Source organism: Eucyclogobius newberryi, unplaced genomic scaffold (assembly GCF_026437365.1).
Source record: "Eucyclogobius newberryi isolate DKJ021-1_F unplaced genomic scaffold, fEucNew1.0.hap1 SCAF_12, whole genome shotgun sequence".
Lineage (NCBI taxonomy): Eukaryota > Metazoa > Chordata > Actinopteri > Gobiiformes > Gobiidae > Eucyclogobius > Eucyclogobius newberryi.
The window spans coordinates 1,725,218-1,743,839 of record NW_027315746.1 but is presented as its reverse complement, the minus strand read 5'-3'; the positions used below and the strand labels follow the sequence as shown (position 1 = coordinate 1,743,839).

At 50.8% G+C, this 18,622-nt stretch overlaps 2 protein-coding genes across 2 annotated transcripts in view; both read left to right on the top strand.

The window, feature by feature from the left end:
• The first annotated feature begins 6,815 nt into the window (after positions 1-6,815).
• On the top strand, positions 6,816-16,123 carry lactb2 (lactamase, beta 2). Its single transcript, XM_072440556.1, has 7 exons — positions 6,816-7,066; positions 9,983-10,143; positions 10,298-10,418; positions 11,249-11,427; positions 13,166-13,311; positions 15,773-15,860; positions 15,924-16,123. The coding sequence occupies exons 1-7, from the start codon at positions 6,945-6,947 to the stop codon at positions 15,950-15,952; spliced, it is 846 nt and encodes a 281-aa protein (XP_072296657.1). The 5' UTR covers positions 6,816-6,944; the 3' UTR covers positions 15,953-16,123.
• A 767-nt stretch (positions 16,124-16,890) lies between these two features.
• Positions 16,891-18,622, top strand: part of LOC140355899 (nuclear receptor coactivator 2-like) — a 55,156-nt gene continuing 53,424 nt past the window's right edge. Inside the window, exon 1 of the mRNA XM_072440544.1 lies at positions 16,891-17,138. The gene's annotated coding sequence lies outside the window, so the exon portion shown is untranslated. The remainder of the gene's footprint in view (positions 17,139-18,622) is intronic.

Below are 18,622 nucleotides of genomic sequence, written 5' to 3'. Positions count from 1 at the left end.
ATCTTAAATGTCGCCGGTTTTAAACTCGTGTATGTGAATAGACGCTTTATCAACCGCCGCTGATGCTGGACTCGTAGCGCGCAGGAAAACGTGGAATTTGGTGAGTCTGTCTGAGTTGTCTGTCTGTGTCTTCTTGGTGTGATGCATATTGCTTTGATTATCGAGATTTATATATATATATATATATATATATATATATATATTATATATTAATTGCCGTGCCAACAGATTATTTATCTAAACAGGTATTTATTCAAGTGTTTATTTAAATGTATTTGTACAACTGAATGTAATAAGTATTTAATGCATTACTTGTAATTTAAAGAGATGAACCTAGAAGCTAGCTAAATGTTGGGTATTACACTGATGGACCTGTTTATTGATCGCAGGCCAGGTGTGCCCAGTGGGGTACCAGGTGTGCCCAGTGGGGTACCAGAACGAAGGATTAACTTGATGGCGAGCTGAGACCAGCCTGGACCCAGAACCAGAACTGAACACTGAACATTACAAAACTACAAACTTTCCAACATGAGCCACCTGCGGTATGGTAGGGGCTGATTCAGCCGTCCACTCCCACCCGAAAGACACCACACACCTTGCGAACTCTCCCCTCAGTCACAGCGCTATATTTTTGGACAATACAAGAACCCGGTTGCTTCTTTTATGGACATTTGTACTATTTTCATTGAGATTTGCAAGTGTTACTATGAGTGTGTGTGCTTTCTACCATGGATGTCTTGCACTGAACATTATTGAACCTTGGATTGTTATTGATACCACCAGAAATTGAAATATGTTTCAGTATACCATTAGAAATCTGCAGATTGTATATATTGTAAATATTGGTATGTTGGTCACTGTAAATATATAAGGCACAGCCGCACTTTGATTCGCTGGTTTTTGTATTATTACTTACATGCACCTCCCTGAGTCGAACCTTCTGATCTAGCCAAATGGCATATTCTCACATATGCTACATAAGAAAAACATGGCGAGCTAGCCAGGAGGTCATGTTAAGTATATGATACATTGCTAGTTAATTTAATTTCATTCAGACTCACCAAATTAAATCAATGATGAATGTGTTGGACTCACTCGGTGTTAAAATTCCTAACTCCGTGCTAGTGAGCGGGATACCGAATTGTGATTCAGAGGAAGTGGAAGACTTCCTGCTACAATACGGGGCCATAGAACGCGCAGTTAAAGTAGATTCACCCGAAAGTGAATTTCACAAGAAATTAGTGGTTGAGTTTAAAACCGGTTCTGCGTTTGAGTTGTTAACACCTATTCTACCTTACACGTTTAAACCAGAGGAAAATGAATATTGTGTGGAGAGTTTATCCAAGATTTATGCAGCTAATGTAGGTTGTGATAAGACACGGACTTATTTAGCTGACTTAAAAGAAGTGGCAAAATTGTCTGGCCAGGACTTTACTGACGTTTTACAAGAATGAATGACCCAAATAAATGAAGCAGTTGCTGAGATGCGCACTGTTAAACCTGAACGCCCCACAGAATTCAAAATGGCTGATCCCTCAACACCACCACAATACAAAATGGCTGCTGATTCTGAACTGGTTACCACACCTGCTGCACAATCACCATGTCTCCTGCGGATTTGAATCCACCTGGAATACAGAGGTATGTGGTGGAACACATTGTAAAAAGTGACGATGTGCGTTCTTCACACAGATTACGAATGTTTTCCGGAAGAACCCCCCGACCACAGCATGAAGTGGATTACGACGCATGGCGTTCGAGTGTGGATATTATCTTGAAAGACCCTGCTGCATCTGAAATGCAAAGAACACGGCAGATCCTTGACAGCCTACTGCCGCCTGCTGTGGACCTTTTGAAACATCTCGGTGCAGATTTGCCTGCGGAAATATTTATTCAACATTTAGATTCTGCCTTTGGAACTGTACAAGATGGGGAAGAACTTTACATAAAGTTTATGGATACTTTGCAAGATTCTGGTGAGAAGCCATCCGTCTATTTACAGCGACTGCAAGTAACACTTAGTCTTGCTGTAAAGAGGGGAGGAGTAAAACCAAGGGACATCAACAGGCACCTGCTGAGCCAATTCTGCAGGGGATGCTGGGATAATAACCTCATTTCTGAGCTCCAGTTAAAACAGCGGAAATCAAACCCACCTTCTTTTGCGGAGCTGTTGTTACTATTGAGGACTGAAGAAGATCGTGAAGCAAGTAAGGTGCAGAGGATGAAACAACATCTTGGGACATCAAGACGTGTCGCTGCTCAAGCACAGTTCGCCGTCGAAGGAAGTGATGTTTCTGCTGCCCTGTCGACGCTCACCAAGCAAATGGCTGAGGTACAACAGCAACTGGCTGCGCTGACTGTTTCCCGGGTTACCCAGTCCAACCACCACTCATTTACTCCAAGAGTCCAGCAGTCAAGTCAAAATCCCAGACCTGCTCGGACTACATCTTATTCATCGTCTCCAAGCCCCAAGCCTGGATTTTGTTTCCGATGTGGTGAAGATGGACATATACGACCACAGTGTGAGAATCGACCAAATGAAGAGCTTGTAAATACAAAACGTAAACAGTTTAATGAGAGGAAACAGAAATGGCAGCGGTGCCATCAGGCAATCAATGGACATTTAAACTAATCTCAGCTCCTGTGGAGGGACATACAGGAGCTGTGCAGGACCCCCACTGTCCCGCAAAGAAAAGGAATATTCACAGTGTTAATTCACAGCAAACTGGTCCGGGGTTATTACCAAAAATTCCCTGTGGGCTTGTTGGATCCCGATGCACTGCAGAGGTCAGTATTGCTGGTCAAACCCATAAGTGCCTGCTCGACACAGGGTCACAGGTGACCACAGTATCTGCATCCTTTTACAATAAACACCTCTACGAACAACCGATCCAGCCACTCCATGATCTTCTGCAAATTGAGGGTGCTGCTGGACAAACCATTCCATACCTTGGGTACATAGAGCTCTCCGTTGAGTTTTCTAAAGACTTTGTGGGCAAAAAGGAAGTTGTTTCAACACTTTCATTAGTTGTTCCGGATGCAAGCCCACACATCGCAACTCCTATCCTCATTGGCATGAACACACTAGAGACACTATATGGACAGTGCTGTCATTCAGCATTCCAGCCGAATGCCCAGGGTTACAGAGCGGTTTTAAAGACATTACAGCTGTTACAGCAATGCAAGGACTATGGCAAAATAGGCGTTGTGAGACTTAACAACAAGGCACCAGTGTGCGTTCCGGCGGGTCGCACCATTGTCATCGAGGGCTCTGCTAAAGTCTCTTCTCCACCACCCAGCCACAGTGTCCTTTTGCAACGTCCTGCCTCTGCTCTGCCTGGTGGAATATACGTCAGCAGCTGTCTCATCATGCTTCCAGCTCTACCTCCATTTAAGGTTCCGGTAGTAATTTCAAATGAATCCGAATGGGACACTTTTATTCCCCCACTGAGTGTGATCGCTGATTTAGAGGACTATCACTGCATGTTAACCGAACATCAGGTGACAAACCATGCTACAACTCCATCATCCAAATTAAACATCAACTTTGGAGATTCGCCTCTCTCAGCTGAATGGCAAGAGAGGATCACAGAGAGACTAAACACTGTTTCGGAGGTATTTTCTCAACATGACTTAGATTTTGGATGTACCACTACTGTAAAGCATAAGATCCCACTTCACGACTCCACACCGGTGAAGCAGCGTGCTCGGCCAATTCACCCACAGGATATCGAAGCAGTCAGACGCCATCTACGTGACCTTCTTGAGGCCGGAGTCATACAGGAATCTACTTCTCCTTTCTCGTCTCCTGTAGTGGTGGTGAGGAAGAAAAATGGTGATGTACGGTTATGCATAGACTATCGCAAATTGAACCTTCAGACCATTAAAGATGCATATGCTTTACCAAATCTTGAAGAATCATTTTCTGCCCTCACTGGGTCAAAATGGTTCTCCGTGCTGGATCTAAAGAGTGGATACTACCAGATAGAGATGGATGAGGAGGACAAACAGAAAACTGCATTTGTGACCCCCCTTGGGTTTTGGGAGTTTAATCGCATGCCACAAGGGATTACAAATGCACCCAGCACCTTTCAGCGCTTGATGGAGCGATGCATGGGAGATCTCCACCTGAAAGAGGTGCTGGTGTTTATAGACCATTTGATAATTTTTTCTGACACTTTGGAGGAGCATGAGCGAAGGCTTCTTAGAGTTCTTAAGCGATTGGGGGAATATGGACTAAAATGATCACCAGAGAAATGTCGGTTTTTCCAGACATCTGTCCGATACCTGGGACATATAGTATCTGAAAATGGTGTGGAAACAGACCCAGAAAAGATCAAAGCCATAAAAACCTGGCCAATTCCCACGACACTTAAGCAATTAAGATCATTTCTGGGTTTTGCCGGATACTATCGCCGATTTATACGAGACTACGCCGTCATTGCCAAACCACTAAATGACCTGACTCGTGGATACCCACCAGCTCGCAAGTCAAAGAACTCTAGACCACAATCATCACTGTATAGTCCGAACCAGCCATTCGGGGAAAGGTGGACTAGCCAATGTCACGACGCTTTCGACGCACTCATTGTAAAGCTGACCACTGCTCCAGTGCTTGGTTTTGCAAATCCAACTCATCCGTACATTCTCCATACGGACGCTAGTGTGACGGGACTGGGAGCAGCGTTGTACCAGGAGCAGGAGGGGAAGCTTCGGGCCATAGCCTACGCCAGCCGTGGACTGTCGCAAAGTGAAAGCCGTTACCCCGCACATAAACTAGAATTTCTTGCCCTCAAGTGGAGTGTAACGGAAACATTTCAGGATTATCTTTATGGATCAAACTTTACAGTGGTTACTGACAGCAACCCCCTCACCTACCTCCTCACCACTGCTAAACTGGACGCTACAGGACATCGTTGGTTGGCTGCTTTGTCTACCTATTCTTTCAAAATCCAATACCGGGCTGGAACACAGAACAAAGACGCAGATGCTCTCTCCAGACGTCCTCATTGTTCTTCAAGTGACGACATCCTGCAAGACCATGAGATGGTAAATCAATTCATAACTCGGCATGCCGCTGACTTTGAAGTGATTTCAGAAGACATTGTGAATGCCATATGCCAAGGTCATTATGTCCGCTCTACACATGACCAAGGGTTCACTTATGTGGAGTCAATGTCCGTCACAGCTGACACTATTCCGGACGATTATAGCTCTGGAGGTATACACCATTTGCCAGTCATTCCTGCCTTCGATGTTAAAGAAAAGCAACACGCTGACCCATGCATCCGAGAGTTAATCCATCAGCTCGAAACGGGTGAAAAGCCTCCGCCAACCGCAAGGGCTGAACTCCCTGAACTGCCACTCTTGTTAAGAGAATGGTCAAGGATGGAGCTGATGGACGGAGTGTTGTACAGGAAGAGGCGAGATAATGAAAATATTTCGTATCAACTAATTCTCCCTGAAGAACTGCGTCCAGTGGTTCTGAAAAATCTTCATGATGACATGGGTCACATGGGGATTGAACGTACCCTTGACCTGGTACGAACAAGATTTTATTGGCCGAAAATGGCAGCAGATGTGGAGCAAAAGATCAAAAATTGCGGTCGTTGTGTCCGTCGGAAAGCACTGCCTGAAAGAGCTGCTCCACTTGTCAACATTAAAGCAACACGTCCGCTTGAACTTTTGTGTATGGATTTCCTGAGTCTTGAGCCTGACACCAGCAACACCCGTGACATTTTGGTCTTGACTGATCATTTCACAAAATTTGCATTTGCCATCCCCACACCTAACCAAAAAGCAAAGACTGTAGCCAAATGTTTGTGGGAGAATCTCATTATTCATTATGGCATCCCCGAGCGAATTCACACAGACCAGGGGGCAGATTTTGAGTCTAAACTAATTAAAGAATTATGTGAAGTTGCTGGTATTCTCAAGAGTAGAACAACGCCGTACCAGCCACGAGGAAACCCAGTTGAACGATTCAACCGAACACTACTTGCAATGTTGGGAACACTGGAAACAAAACAGAAAACAAAATGGAAGGAATATGTAAAACCACTGGTTCACGCATACAACTGCACCAGGAACGAGGTTACCGGTTTTACCCCATACGAGTTATTAAAGGTTGTGGTGGTGTTATCACATGTTATTAAAGGTTGTGGTGGTGTTATTACACGTTATTAAAGGTTGTGGTGTTGTTATTTCACGGGTCAACTTTTATCACAGAAACATGTTCCATTTAAAGACCTTGTTGACTTAAAAACGGCACAATTCACATGTAAAATGATGAATAAAAATGTTTAAAAATCAAATGTGAGACAAATGTAAAGCAGCATTTTCAGCTGATAAAGTCTGAAGAAGATTGTAACTAGTAGTAGTAGTAGTAGTAGTAGTAGTAGTAGTAGTAGTAGTAGTAGTAGTAGTAGTGGTAGTGGTAGTGGTAGTGGTAGTGGTAGTGGTAGTGGTAGTGGTAGTGGTAGTAGTAGTAGTCTCCAAATGAAATGTTCTCTTCAAATACTTCATTTTCACTCTTTTCTTAAAGTCTGAACCGTGGATCCGCATCAAACTGTACGATGCCACCACCTGCTGGTCTTTACCTCTCGTTGCGTTATCTTCGAGCTGAAGGTGCATTTTTGTCGTTGCTCAAATGAAACTAAACAAAGAGGAGACAATAAACCCGCCGTGGACTTATTCAAACTCCATTTCAAACGACTCACGTGAAACAAACGCTTTGTAAAGGCAGAGGGGGTTTTATTTTGGAAGTTAAGTCAGCCGGAAGTAATTGTAGCTCATGTGACGCGCTGTTTCCTGTTTACTTACGGCTTCTCTCCATGCGCTGTGCACTTGTTTTGATGATCACACTTTAGGGTCCTCTTTCTCTCCTCTGTCCCGGGAAGTCTGTCCTCTGTACCGGGTCTTAAACGGTGGTCCCGGTGAGAGCCATGAGCGCCGTGATCCCGCGCGTGGAGCAGCTGTCCGCTCGCGTGATGCGGGTCCTAGGCTGTAACCCGGGGCCCATGACTCTGCAGGGGACCAACACTTACCTGGTGGGCACCGGGCACAGGTGAGGGGCACTACACCGGGCACAGGAGAGGGGCACTACACCGGGCACAGGTGAGGGGCACTACACCGGGCACAGGTGAGGGGCACTACACCGGGCACAGGAGAGGGGCACTACACCGGGCACAGGTGAGGGGCACTACACCGGGCACAGGCGAGGGGCACTACACCGGGCACAGGCGAGGGGCACTACACCGGGCACAGGAGAGGGGCACTACACCGGGCACAGGAGAGGGGCACTACACCGGGCACAGGCGAGGGGATCTACACCGGGCACAGGCGAGGGGCACTACACCGGGCACAGGAGAGGGGCACTACACCGGGCACAGGTGAGGGGCACTACACCGGGCACAGGAGAGGGGCACTACACCGGGCACAGGTGAGGGGCACTACACCGGGCACAGGTGAGGGGCACTACACCGGGCACAGGAGAGGGGCACTACACCGGGCACAGGTGAGGGGCACTACACCGGGCACAGGCGAGGGGCACTACACCGGGCACAGGCGAGGGGCACTACACCGGGCACAGGAGAGGGGCACTACACCGGGCACAGGAGAGGGGCACTACACCGGGCACAGGAGAGGGGCACTACACCGGGCACAGGCGAGGGGATCTACACCGGGCACAGGCGAGGGGCACTACACCGGGCACAGGAGAGGGGCACTACACCGGGCACAGGAGAGGGGCACTACACCGGGCACAGGCGAGGGGCACTACACCGGGCACAGGCGAGGGGATCTAGACAATGTTCCGTGCTGTCTTTAGGGACCGTCCACAAATGACCGACTTGGACAAAAGTGCAAACAAAGTTTGTTTTCTTGTTGACAAGTACATTAGATAAATACATGTCCACGTGGCGTCAGGACAACTCATTACAAGAGACTCACTATTATATTTCATTATAAATGATACTTTATACATTTATGTTTTTTCTTCAATAACGTTGAGGCCCGTTCACCCCAAACTAATCCAGAATAGTTCTAATTGATGATTAGGATCATGACCCTGACTCTGGCACCAGCAGGAGGCCGGTCCATGTTTAGTCCTGACTCTGGCACCAGCAGGAGGCCGGTCCATGTTTAGTCCTGACTCTGGCACCAGCAGGAGGCCGGTCCATGTTTAGTCCTGACTCTGGCACCAGCAGGAGGCCGCTCCATGTTTAGTCCTGACTCTGGCACCAGCAGGAGGCCGCTCCATGTTTAGTCCTGACTCTGGCACCAGCAGGAGGCCGCTCCATGTTTAGTCCTGACTCTGGCACCAGCAGGAGGCCGGACCATGTTTAGTCCTGACTCTGGCACCAGCAGGAGGCCGGTCCATGTTCAGAGCTGACTCTGGCACCAGCAGGAGGCCGGTCCATGTTCAGAGCTGACTCTGGCACCAGCAGGAGGCCGCTCCATGTTTAGTCCTGACTCTGGCACCAGCAGGAGGCCGCTCCATGTTTAGTCCTGACTCTGGCACCAGCAGGAGGCCGCTCCATGTTTAGTCCTGACTCTGGCACCAGCAGGAGGCCGCTCCATGTTTAGTCCTGACTCTGGCACCAGCAGGAGGCCGCTCCATGTTTAGTCCTGACTCTGGCACCAGCAGGAGGCCGCTCCATGTTTAGTCCTGACTGGCACCAGCAGGAGGCCGGACCATGTTTAGTCCTGACTCTGGCACCAGCAGGAGGCCGGTCCATGTTCAGAGCTGACTCTGGCACCAGCAGGAGGCCGGTCCATGTTCAGAGCTGACTCTGGCACCAGCAGGAGGACGGTCCATGTTTAGTCCTGACTCTGGCACCAGCAGGAGGCCGCTCCATGTTTAGTCCTGACTCTGGCACCAGCAGGAGGCCGCTCCATGTTTAGTCCTGACTCTGGCACCAGCAGGAGGCCGGTCCATGTTTAGTCCTGACTCTGGTACCAGCAGGAGGCCGGTCCATGTTTAGTCCTGACTCTGGCACCAGCAGGAGGCCGCTCCATGTTTAGTCCTGACTCTGGCACCAGCAGGAGGCCGCTCCATGTTTAGTCCTGACTCTGGCACCAGCAGGAGGCCGCTCCATGTTTAGTCCTGACTCTGGCACCAGCAGGAGGCCGCTCCATGTTTAGTCCTGACTCTGGCACCAGCAGGAGGCCGCTCCATGTTTAGTCCTGACTCTGGCACCAGCAGGAGGCCGGACCATGTTTAGTCCTGACTCTGGCACCAGCAGGAGGCCGGTCCATGTTCAGAGCTGACTCTGGCACCAGCAGGAGGCCGGTCCATGTTCAGAGCTGACTCTGGCACCAGCAGGAGGCCGGTCCATGTTTAGTCCTGACTCTGGCACCAGCAGGAGGCCGCTCCATGTTTAGTCCTGACTCTGGCACCAGCAGGAGGCCGCTCCATGTTTAGTCCTGACTCTGGCACCAGCAGGAGGCCGCTCCATGTTTAGTCCTGACTCTGGCACCAGCAGGAGGCCGCTCCATGTTTAGTCCTGACTCTGGCACCAGCAGGAGGCCGCTCCATGTTTAGTCCTGACTCTGGCACCAGCAGGAGGCCGCTCCATGTTTAGTCCTGACTCTGGCACCAGCAGGAGGCCGGTCCATGTTTAGTCCTGACTCTGGCACCAGCAGGAGGCCGCTCCATGTTTAGTCCTGACTCTGGCACCAGCAGGAGGCCGGTCCATGTTTAGTCCTGACTCTGGCACCAGCAGGAGGCCGCTCCATGTTTAGTCCTGACTCTGGCACCAGCAGGAGGCCGCTCCATGTTTAGTCCTGACACATGGACAATATGATCAGAACTCAATATTGTTTGTCGTTTGCTGTGAGTCAGTGTCGTACTTGTGCAAGAGGAGGAGCAAGAGGAGGTGGAGGAGGAGCAAGAGGAGGGGGAGGAGCAGGAGGTGGTGGAGGAGGAGCAGGAGGAGGTGGAGGAGCAGGAGGTGGTCATGGGTTGTCTCTGTGTCCTCAGACGTGTCCTCATTGACACTGGAGAACCCTCTGTCCCCGAGTACGTCTCAAACCTGAAACGAGCTCTGGTCCAGTCCAGCTGCAGCGTCCAGGAGATCCTCATCACTCACTGGCACAGTGACCACAGCGGAGGAGTGGAGGACATCAGGCGTGACATCACAGGTCTGACCCCCTGACCCTCTGACCTTCTCCTCTCCTCCTCTGACCCTCCTCTCCTCCTCTGACCTCTCCTTTCCTCCGTACCTCTCCTCCTCTTCTCCCCTCCTCTGCTCCGCTCCTCCTCTAACCCTCTCTTGCGTCTCCTTTCCTTTTCCAGGTCCGGAGGTGAAAGTGAGTAAACTCCCTCGAGCCGACGGTTCTAAAGAATCGATGGAGAACAAGAATTACACGTATTTAAAAGATGGAGACTTGATTCGAACGGAGGGAGCAACTCTCAAGTATGTAGCTCCTGTCCACCACTGTATGACACTGTCCTGCTCCCTGCTCCTCCCTCAGGGTCCTGCTCCTCCCTCAGGGTCCTGCTCCTCCCTCAGGGTCTTGCTCCTCCCTCAGGGTCCTGCTCCTCCCTCAGGATTCTGCTCCTCCCTCATGGTCATGCTCCTCCCTCAGGGTCCTGCTCCTCCCTCATGGTCCTGCTCCTCCCTCAGGGTCATGCTCCTCCCTCAGGGTCATGCTCCTCCCTCAGGGTCCTGCTCCTCCCTCAGGGTCCTGCTCCTCCCTCAGGGTTCTGCTCCTCCCTCAGGGTTCTGTTCCTCCTCCTCCCTCAGCTCAGGGTTCTGTTCCTCCCTCAGGGTTCTGCTCCTCCCTCAGGGTTCTGCTCCTCCCTCAGGGTTCTGTTCCTCCCTCAGGGTCAGGCTCCTCCCTCAGGGTCATGCTCCTCCCTCAGGGTTCTGTTCCTCCCTCAGGGTTCTGCTCCTCCCTCAGGGTTCTGTTCCCCCTCCTCCCTCCCTCAGGGTCCTGCTCCTCCCTCAGGGTTCTGTTCCTCCCTCAGGGTCAGGCTCCTCCCTCAGGGTCATGCTCCTCCCTCAGGGTTCTGTTCCTCCCTCAGGGTTCTGCTCCTCCCTCAGGGTTCTGTTCCCCCTCCTCCCTCCCTCAGGGTCCTGCTCCTCCCTCAGGGTCCTGCTCCTCCCTCAGGGTCCTGCTCCTCCCTCAGGGTCCTGCTCTTCCCTCAGGATTCTGTTCCTCCCTCAGGATTCTGTTCCTCCCTCAGGGTCATGCTCCTCCCTCAGGGTCATGCTCCTCCCTCAGGGTTCTGCTCCTCCCGCAGGGTTCTGTTCACGCCGGGGCACACAGATGACCACATGTCTCTGCTCCTGGAGGAGGAGGAGGCGCTCTTCTCTGGAGACTGTATTCTGGGCGAAGGCACCGCCGTCTTTGAGGATCTGTACGACTACATGAAGAGCCTGGACGTTCTACTGCAGCAGGGCCCGCAGCTCATCTACCCAGGTCAGTGTGTACCCGGGCCAGGATGTACCCGGGCCAGTGTGTACCTGGTCCAGGATGTACCCGGGCCAGTGTGTACCCGGGCCAGGATGTACCCAGGCCAGGATGTACCCGGGTCAGTGTGTACCCGGGTCAGTGTGTACCCGGGCCAGTGTGTACCCGGGCCAGGGTGTACCCGGGCCAGGGTGTACCCGGGCCAGTGTGTACCCGGGTCAGTGTGTACCCGGGTCAGTATGTACCCGGGTCAGTGTGTACCCGGGTCAGTGTGTACCCCCGGGCCAGTGTCACTTTATAGTTATAAAACATTCTGGGATAAATCTTTATTGATCATTAGATTAAACTCAAATTGTCTCATTTGTGCTGTTGACGTCATCGAACAATTAATCGATCTTTCAGGTTGTAATTATTGAATTTGGAGTTAATTTTATCCACTTTTTAGTCCTTTTTAGAACTGGTCTAGATCTGCTGGTTCTGAAGTGTCCAGTGTAATGTTTCTGGAAAGTTTGGGAACGTTTACACTCGACGTTTTCTGACAGACTGACCGCGCCTGCCCCCTGGTGGTCACTCTGACAGCTCTATCAGACTGACCGCGCCTGCCCCCTGGTGGTCACTCTGACAGCTCTATCAGACTGACCGCGCCTGCCCCCTGGTGGTCACTCTGACAGCTCTATCAGACTGACCGCGCCTGCCCCCTGGTGGTCACTCTGACAGCTCTATGGCTCTACGGACCATCAACAGAGACGAAGGAGCCTTTACTTTGTCTCACACCTGGGACTCGCTCCAGAGACCACCACCAGGGGGCAGCAGCGGTCAGTGGAGAACATCTGATAAAAGACATGACATCATCAGAGTGAATAATAATAACAGCATCACACCGTCGTGTCTCCTCCTCGTCCCGTCGTGTCTCGTCGTGTCTCCTCCTTGTCCCGTCGTGTCTCCTCCTCGTCCCGTCGTGTCTCCTCCTCGTCTCGTCGTGTCTCCTCCTTGTCCCGTCGTGTCTCCTCCTTGTCCCGTCGTGTCTCCTCCTCGTCCCGTCGTGTCTCCTCCTCGTCCCGTCGTGTCTCGTCGTGTCTCCTCCTTGTCCCGTCGTGTCTCCTCCTCGTCCCGTCGTGTCTCCTCCTCGTCTCGTCGTGTCTCCTCCTTGTCCCGTCGTGTCTCCTCCTTGTCCCGTCGTGTCTCCTCCTCGTCCCGTCGTGTCTCCTCCTCGTCTCGTCGTGTCTCCTCCTTGTCCCGTCGTGTCTCCTCCTTGTCCCGTCGTGTCTCCTCCTCGTCCCGTCGTGTCTCCTCCTCGTCCCGTCGTGTCTCGTCGTGTCTCCTCCTCGTCCCGTCGTGTCTCCTCCTCGTCCCGTCGTGTCTCGTCGTGTCTCCTCCTTGTCCCGTCGTGTCTCCTCCTCGTCCCGTCGTGTCTCCTCCTCGTCTCGTCGTGTCTCCTCCTTGTCCCGTCGTGTCTCCTCCTTGTCCCGTCGTGTCTCCTCCTCGTCCCGTCGTGTCTCCTCCTCGTCCCGTCGTGTCTCCTCCTCGTCCCGTCGTGTCTCCTCCTCGTCTCGTCGTGTCTCCTCCTTGTCCCGTCGTGTCTCCTCCTCGTCTCGTCGTGTCTCCTCCTTGTCCCGTCGTGTCTCCTCCTTGTCCCGTCGTGTCTCCTCCTTGTCCCGTCGTGTCTCCTCCTCGTCTCGTCGTGTCTCCTCCTCGTCCCGTCGTGTCTCCTCCTCGTCTCGTCGTGTCTCCTCCTCGTCCCGTCCAGGCCATGGTCCAGTGGTGCAGGACGCCGTGTCAAAGATCCAGATGTACATCGCCCACAGAAACCAGAGAGAGCAGCAGATCCTGAGCATCGTGAAAGACGCCGAGACGGGCCTGACATCCAGCGAACTCGTCAAGCAGGTGTACAAGGTCTGACTGCAACACGCTACACCAGAGCAGTGCCAATAATAGAGCCTTTAAAGAGCTTGTTGTTGTTGTTTTATGGCAGTTGGCATCCGAGTGTTGCATTACCGCCAGACTTTATTCCTTAGACTTTGTGGTGTTTTATGTTGTTGTTGTTTTATGGCGCTTTTATAGAGCTTTTATAGAGCCTTAATAGAACCTGTATAAAGCCTCTATAGAGCCTTTATACAGCGTTTAAAGAGGCTTTATATAGATTTAAAGAGCCTTTATAGAGCTCTATAGCTCTTTATAGAGCTTTTACAATGGAAGAAGAAGAAGAGCTAGTCTCCGGTCTGGGAGAGACGGGAGATGGCGGAGGAGAGTGGATCGGTGGTCGAAGACGTTCTGGACGGCGTGGAGGAGCAGCCTTTTCTGGCTGCACGTGCCCGGAAACGTAAAAAGTCCCTTAGCTCGTCCGAGGGTTCTGGGAATGAGCAGCAGGATGAGGCTGAAGCTATTGATGTCCGGGGTGAGAGCAGAGACTGTAAGGTGATCATAAAGCTTGCACAGGATAGTGCATCCTTTAAGGAGTGGAATTCAGTGGCATTGTCAAAGAGCCTAACTGTAGCTGTGGGAGTGATCAAGAGTGCGAGTGTCCTTAGAGATGGCTCGCTGCTGGTCGTGTGCAAGGACGCGGCTCAGCAACGGAAGGCGATTGGAACTAAACGTCTGGGTGGAAAGGACATTCTTATGTCTGATGCTGAAAGAAACACGGTCAGAGGAGTTATCGTAGGTGTCCCTACGGCGACGTCTGTGGATGAAGTTAAGGAGAATTTGACTGGAGCTAAGGTGGTGGACGCTAGGCGTTTGAAGGTGACCCGGTCTGGGGTAAGATGTGACAGCTTGTCGGTAATGGTAACACTTGAAGGGAGGTGCCTGCCTAGTAAGGTGTTCATTGGGTTCATGTGCCATGACGTTAGGCCATATGTTCCACCGCCCCTGCGTTGCTTTAAGTGCCAGCGCTTTGGGCATATTGCAGCGGTCTGTAGAGGGAGGCAAAGATGTGGTAAATGTGCAGGAGACCACGAGTATGGGAAGTGTGACGTGGGAGCAAAACTGAAGTGCTGTAACTGTGGGGAAGAACATAGCTCTGCCTACGGGGGATGCAGGTTTAGCAAAAGAGCTGCTGAGGTGCATAAAATAAAGGTCTCTCAAGGTATATCCTATGCAGTCAAGAAAGTTTCAAGTAATGAGTTTAGAGTAAATACAGAGAGAGGAGCCAGCGCTGCTCCCAGCCAGGGCGAAATGAGAGAGGCCAGCGTGGCTCCCAAGAAGTGTGAAGGTTTCAAGAGTGGAGGTCCCAAGTGTGCAGGTTCCAGAATTAATGAGAATACCCTGGTTGTGGATAGAGAGGATTTTGTACTCTTTATGGTGGATGTTGTAAACTGTGCTGCTCAGACTCAAAGCAGAACTGAAAGGATCAGGATCATTGCTAAAGCTGCAGGGAGATTCCTTGGAACAAAGGAGCTTGATTGGGCAGATATAGAAAACAGGCTAAAGGCGCTAAATGGGGGTCGGAGTGATGGGGGTCTGCTTTTGGGGAGTCAGGGTGATCAGAGTGACGAGATGGGGGTGGGGGTGGTCTCCTGTCCTCGTCCAGTCTCGTAGACGCACGGCTACCAAGCGGCGACATCAGTGGACATATTAAAGCCTATAGAATGAAGCCTAAAGAATAAAGCTGTACGATGGAAGCACCGAATGTCAAAGAAGGAGAGGAAGGTGAAGAAGAGTCTCCCTGGAATAAAGCCGGTTGGTCTCTGAAACAACAACTATTCTAGTCACAAAGACATATCATGACCTCATGGGCTTTGTAACACCAAAGCAATGGGAGGAGTTCTTTTACGGACTACGACACGTCTGAGGACTACGAAAAGTCTGAGGAATAAAGTCTGGCGGTAATGCAACGCTTGGATGCCAACCGCCATAAAACAACAACAACAACAACAACAACTATTCTAGTCACAAAGACATATCATGACCTCATGGGCTTTGTAACACCAAAGCAATGGGAGGAGTTCTTTTACGGACTACGACACGTCTGAGGACTACGAAAAGTCTGAGGAATAAAGTCTGGCGGTAATGCAACGCTTGGATGCCAACCGCCATAAAACAACAACAACAACAACAACAACTATTCTAGTCACAAAGACATATCATGACCTCATGGGCTTTGTAACACCAAAGCAATGGGAGGAGTACTTTTACGGACTACGACAGTCTGAGGACTACGAAAAGTCTGAGGAATAAAGTCTGGCGGTAATGCAACAATTGGATGCCAACCGCCATAAAACAACAACAACAACAACAAAGCCTCTATAAAGCCTCTATAGAGCTTCTATAGAGCCGTTATAGAGCTTCTATAGAGCCTGTATAGAGCCTGTATAGAGCCTGTATAGAGCCTTTATAGAGCCCTGTCTCTGTGGTGTAGGACACTCCTGAGCACCTGCACAGAGCGGCTGAGCTGAACCTGCTCCATCACCTGCAGAAGCTGCAGAAGGACGGCCTCGTCACTCTGAGTACGACTCAAACATCTCTGTGTTTCTAGATCCTTCCTCACACTTCTCGTCTTTTGTCCTCAGCAAACGCCGTGTGGAAGAGTCGCCTGTGACGTCTCTGACCGCCTACTGACCACCTACTGACCACCTACTGACCGCCAGTGTGTCCACTTGGCTTATGTTCAATTAAAACATTTTGCCTGTAAAGATCATACGTTTGTGTGAATTAATTGTAAATAAGAATCAATATTTTGCTGAATAAACTGGAACAATTTGTCCTTTTATTTTCTTCTTTCACTGATTGGTCCAAAATCCTGCTTTTGTTTACATGTGAGGCTCCTCCCCCTTTAGTCTCAATAGCGCTAAACTATGTTACACGTTTGTCTAATTAGCATAAATACATGATTGCTTCAATATGATTAAAACTATTCAGTTTTATAAAGTAGTGATAGTGGGATTATATGACTTTAAGCCACTCCCCTCAGGCAGGCCACTCCCCTCAGACAGGAGGCCACTCCCCTCTGACAGCTGGTTTATCATTTTATGTGAATGATGAACGAAAACAACAAACTCAATTCTATCCACCTTTAATTTAGGGCCCCCCCCTCTTTCTCTCCGCCCCCCCTCTTTCTCTCCGCCCCCCCCCCCCCTCTTTCTCTCCGCCCCCCCCCCTCTTTCTCTCCGGCCCCCCCCTCTTTCTCTCCCCCCCTCTCTCTCTCTCTGGGCCCCCCCTCTCTCTCTCCGGGCGCCCTCTCTCTTCAGGCCCCCCTCCCTCCGCCCCCCCTCTTTCTCTCCGCCCCCCCCCCTCTTTCTCTCCGCCCCCCCCCCCTCTTTCTCTCCGCCCCCCCTCTTTCTCTCCGCCCCCCCCTCTTTCTCTCCGGCCCCCCCCCTCTTTCTCTCCGCCCCCCCTCTCTCTCTCCGGGCCCCCCCCTCTCTCTCTCTCTGGGCCCCCCCTCTCTCTCTCCGGGCGCCCTCTCTCTTCAGGCCCCCCTCCCTCCGCCGCCCCTGCTCTCGTGTGCGTGCGCCCGTGTGCGCGTGCGCGCTGGCGCGTGCTAATGAGCTGAGGAGGAGGAGGAGGAGGAAGAGCTGAAGCTGGATAAACAGCGCCTGTAACACGGGAACATGGCGGCTCCAGCTGTCGCTCCGTCCCGCTGACTCTGACCCTGTGCACCGGGGCCGCCGCTGCAGGAGCCGGGGGCCAGCGCACACCGGGGGCCGCCGCGCGCACACCGGGCACACCGCCGCGTCTCTCCCCGCTCTCCGCGCACTCATGGCCGGCCGCCGTCGCGTCTCTCTCCGGTAAGCGTCCCGTGTCTCTTAAGTTTGTGCGCGTCCGTGACCGCTGCCGGCTCCGTTACAAACGAGCGCTCCGTTTTACAGCAAATCCCTTCCGTTTATTCCCGTTTTTGTTCATTTTCAAAGACGTTTTTACCGTTATTACGCTCTATTCCACCTTGCGCGGTGCGTTTGCGCTTTTTGACGCGCACTTCAGCAGATTTACGCGTTGCCTCTGGAACTAAACGCGTTGCCACTTTCAAACAAATGAAATAAAACGCGTTTCTTTCCCTCCCGCGCGACAGGCGCGTGACTTTAGAGGAATAAAAGCTTAAATCTTGTGCATATGACGCTTGTAACGTTGGTGTGACGCGTCCTTCCTGCTTTACGCTCCAGAGCGCGTGAAGCCTCCGGCGCGCGCGGCCGTTCAACTTGTTTTACGTGCGTTTTACGTGCGTTTCGAAGCGTTCGTTTGCGCATTCGCAGCGAAAGTCGACGCGTTTTGTCCGCGTTGTTTGCGGCGCGAGGGGAAAAGTGCACGTTTAAAACATTTACATTTCAAAACACCGAGTTTTTATTTGCACTTCCTCAACCGCGCGCGTAAAGGCGGCGTGACACCTGCGCGCCACTTCCGCTCACGGCTGCCAAAGTAAAAGCAAATCAAAGCTGTAAACAAACAAATACAACACATTTATTCCTCGCGTGGGTCATTTTTATGTGAGAGAAGTTATGTAACAGGAAGTGACACGACGGAGTCAGTTATTGATTTGTTGCTGATGTTTATGTTTGTTTTGATGACAGTTCAGTAAAGTTATGTATTTTTGAATCATTTTGAGAATGAGGATGATGAAAAGCTGCTGTTGGACTGATTTTGTCATTTTGTTTTTGCCTTTTCTACTTTTAAAGTATTTCTCATGTGATTCGATGGTCACTTTCAGTGAAATTCTGCCGAAAGGTTTAGAGTTTTGATTTAGAATTGGGCCCCTGTATATTATTTGTACTTTTACTTCACAATCGTAGTACTTCTGCCCCTGTATATTATTTGTACTTTTACCTCACAATCGTAGTACTTCTGCCCCTGTATATTATTTGTACTTTTACTTCACAATCGTAGTACTTCTGCCCCTGTATATTATTTGTACTTTTACTTCACAATCGTAGTACTTCTGCCCCTGTATTTGTGTACTTTTACTTCACAATCGCTCTGGCACATGAAGGGTTAAAGTCGCTGCTGCTTTTGCCGACGCTGCCGTTTCACCAGAGAGTTGTGTAAGTGACTGAAGGAATGTCCTTTTCCTCTCTCTCCCCCCTCCTCTTCTCACCTTACACTTACACACAAGCTACATACATGATACACACATGATACACACATGCTACATACGTGATACATACATGATACACACATGCTACATACGTGATACATACATGATACACACATGCTACATACATGATACACACATGCTACATACGTGATACACACTTGATACACACATGCTACATACGTGATA

Bases quoted from the DNA above. Each gene is read 5' to 3' on its own strand.
- lactb2 (XM_072440556.1), top strand. From the start codon at position 6,945: ATGAGCGCCGTGATCCCGCGCGTGGAGCAGCTGTCCGCTCGCGTGATG. The intron at 10,419-11,248 runs GTATGTAGCTCC...CTCCTCCCGCAG, and splicing joins ACGGAGGGAGCAACTCTCAA to GGTTCTGTTCACGCCGGGGC. The intron at 13,312-15,772 runs GTCTGACTGCAA...TCTGTGGTGTAG, and splicing joins TCGTCAAGCAGGTGTACAAG to GACACTCCTGAGCACCTGCA.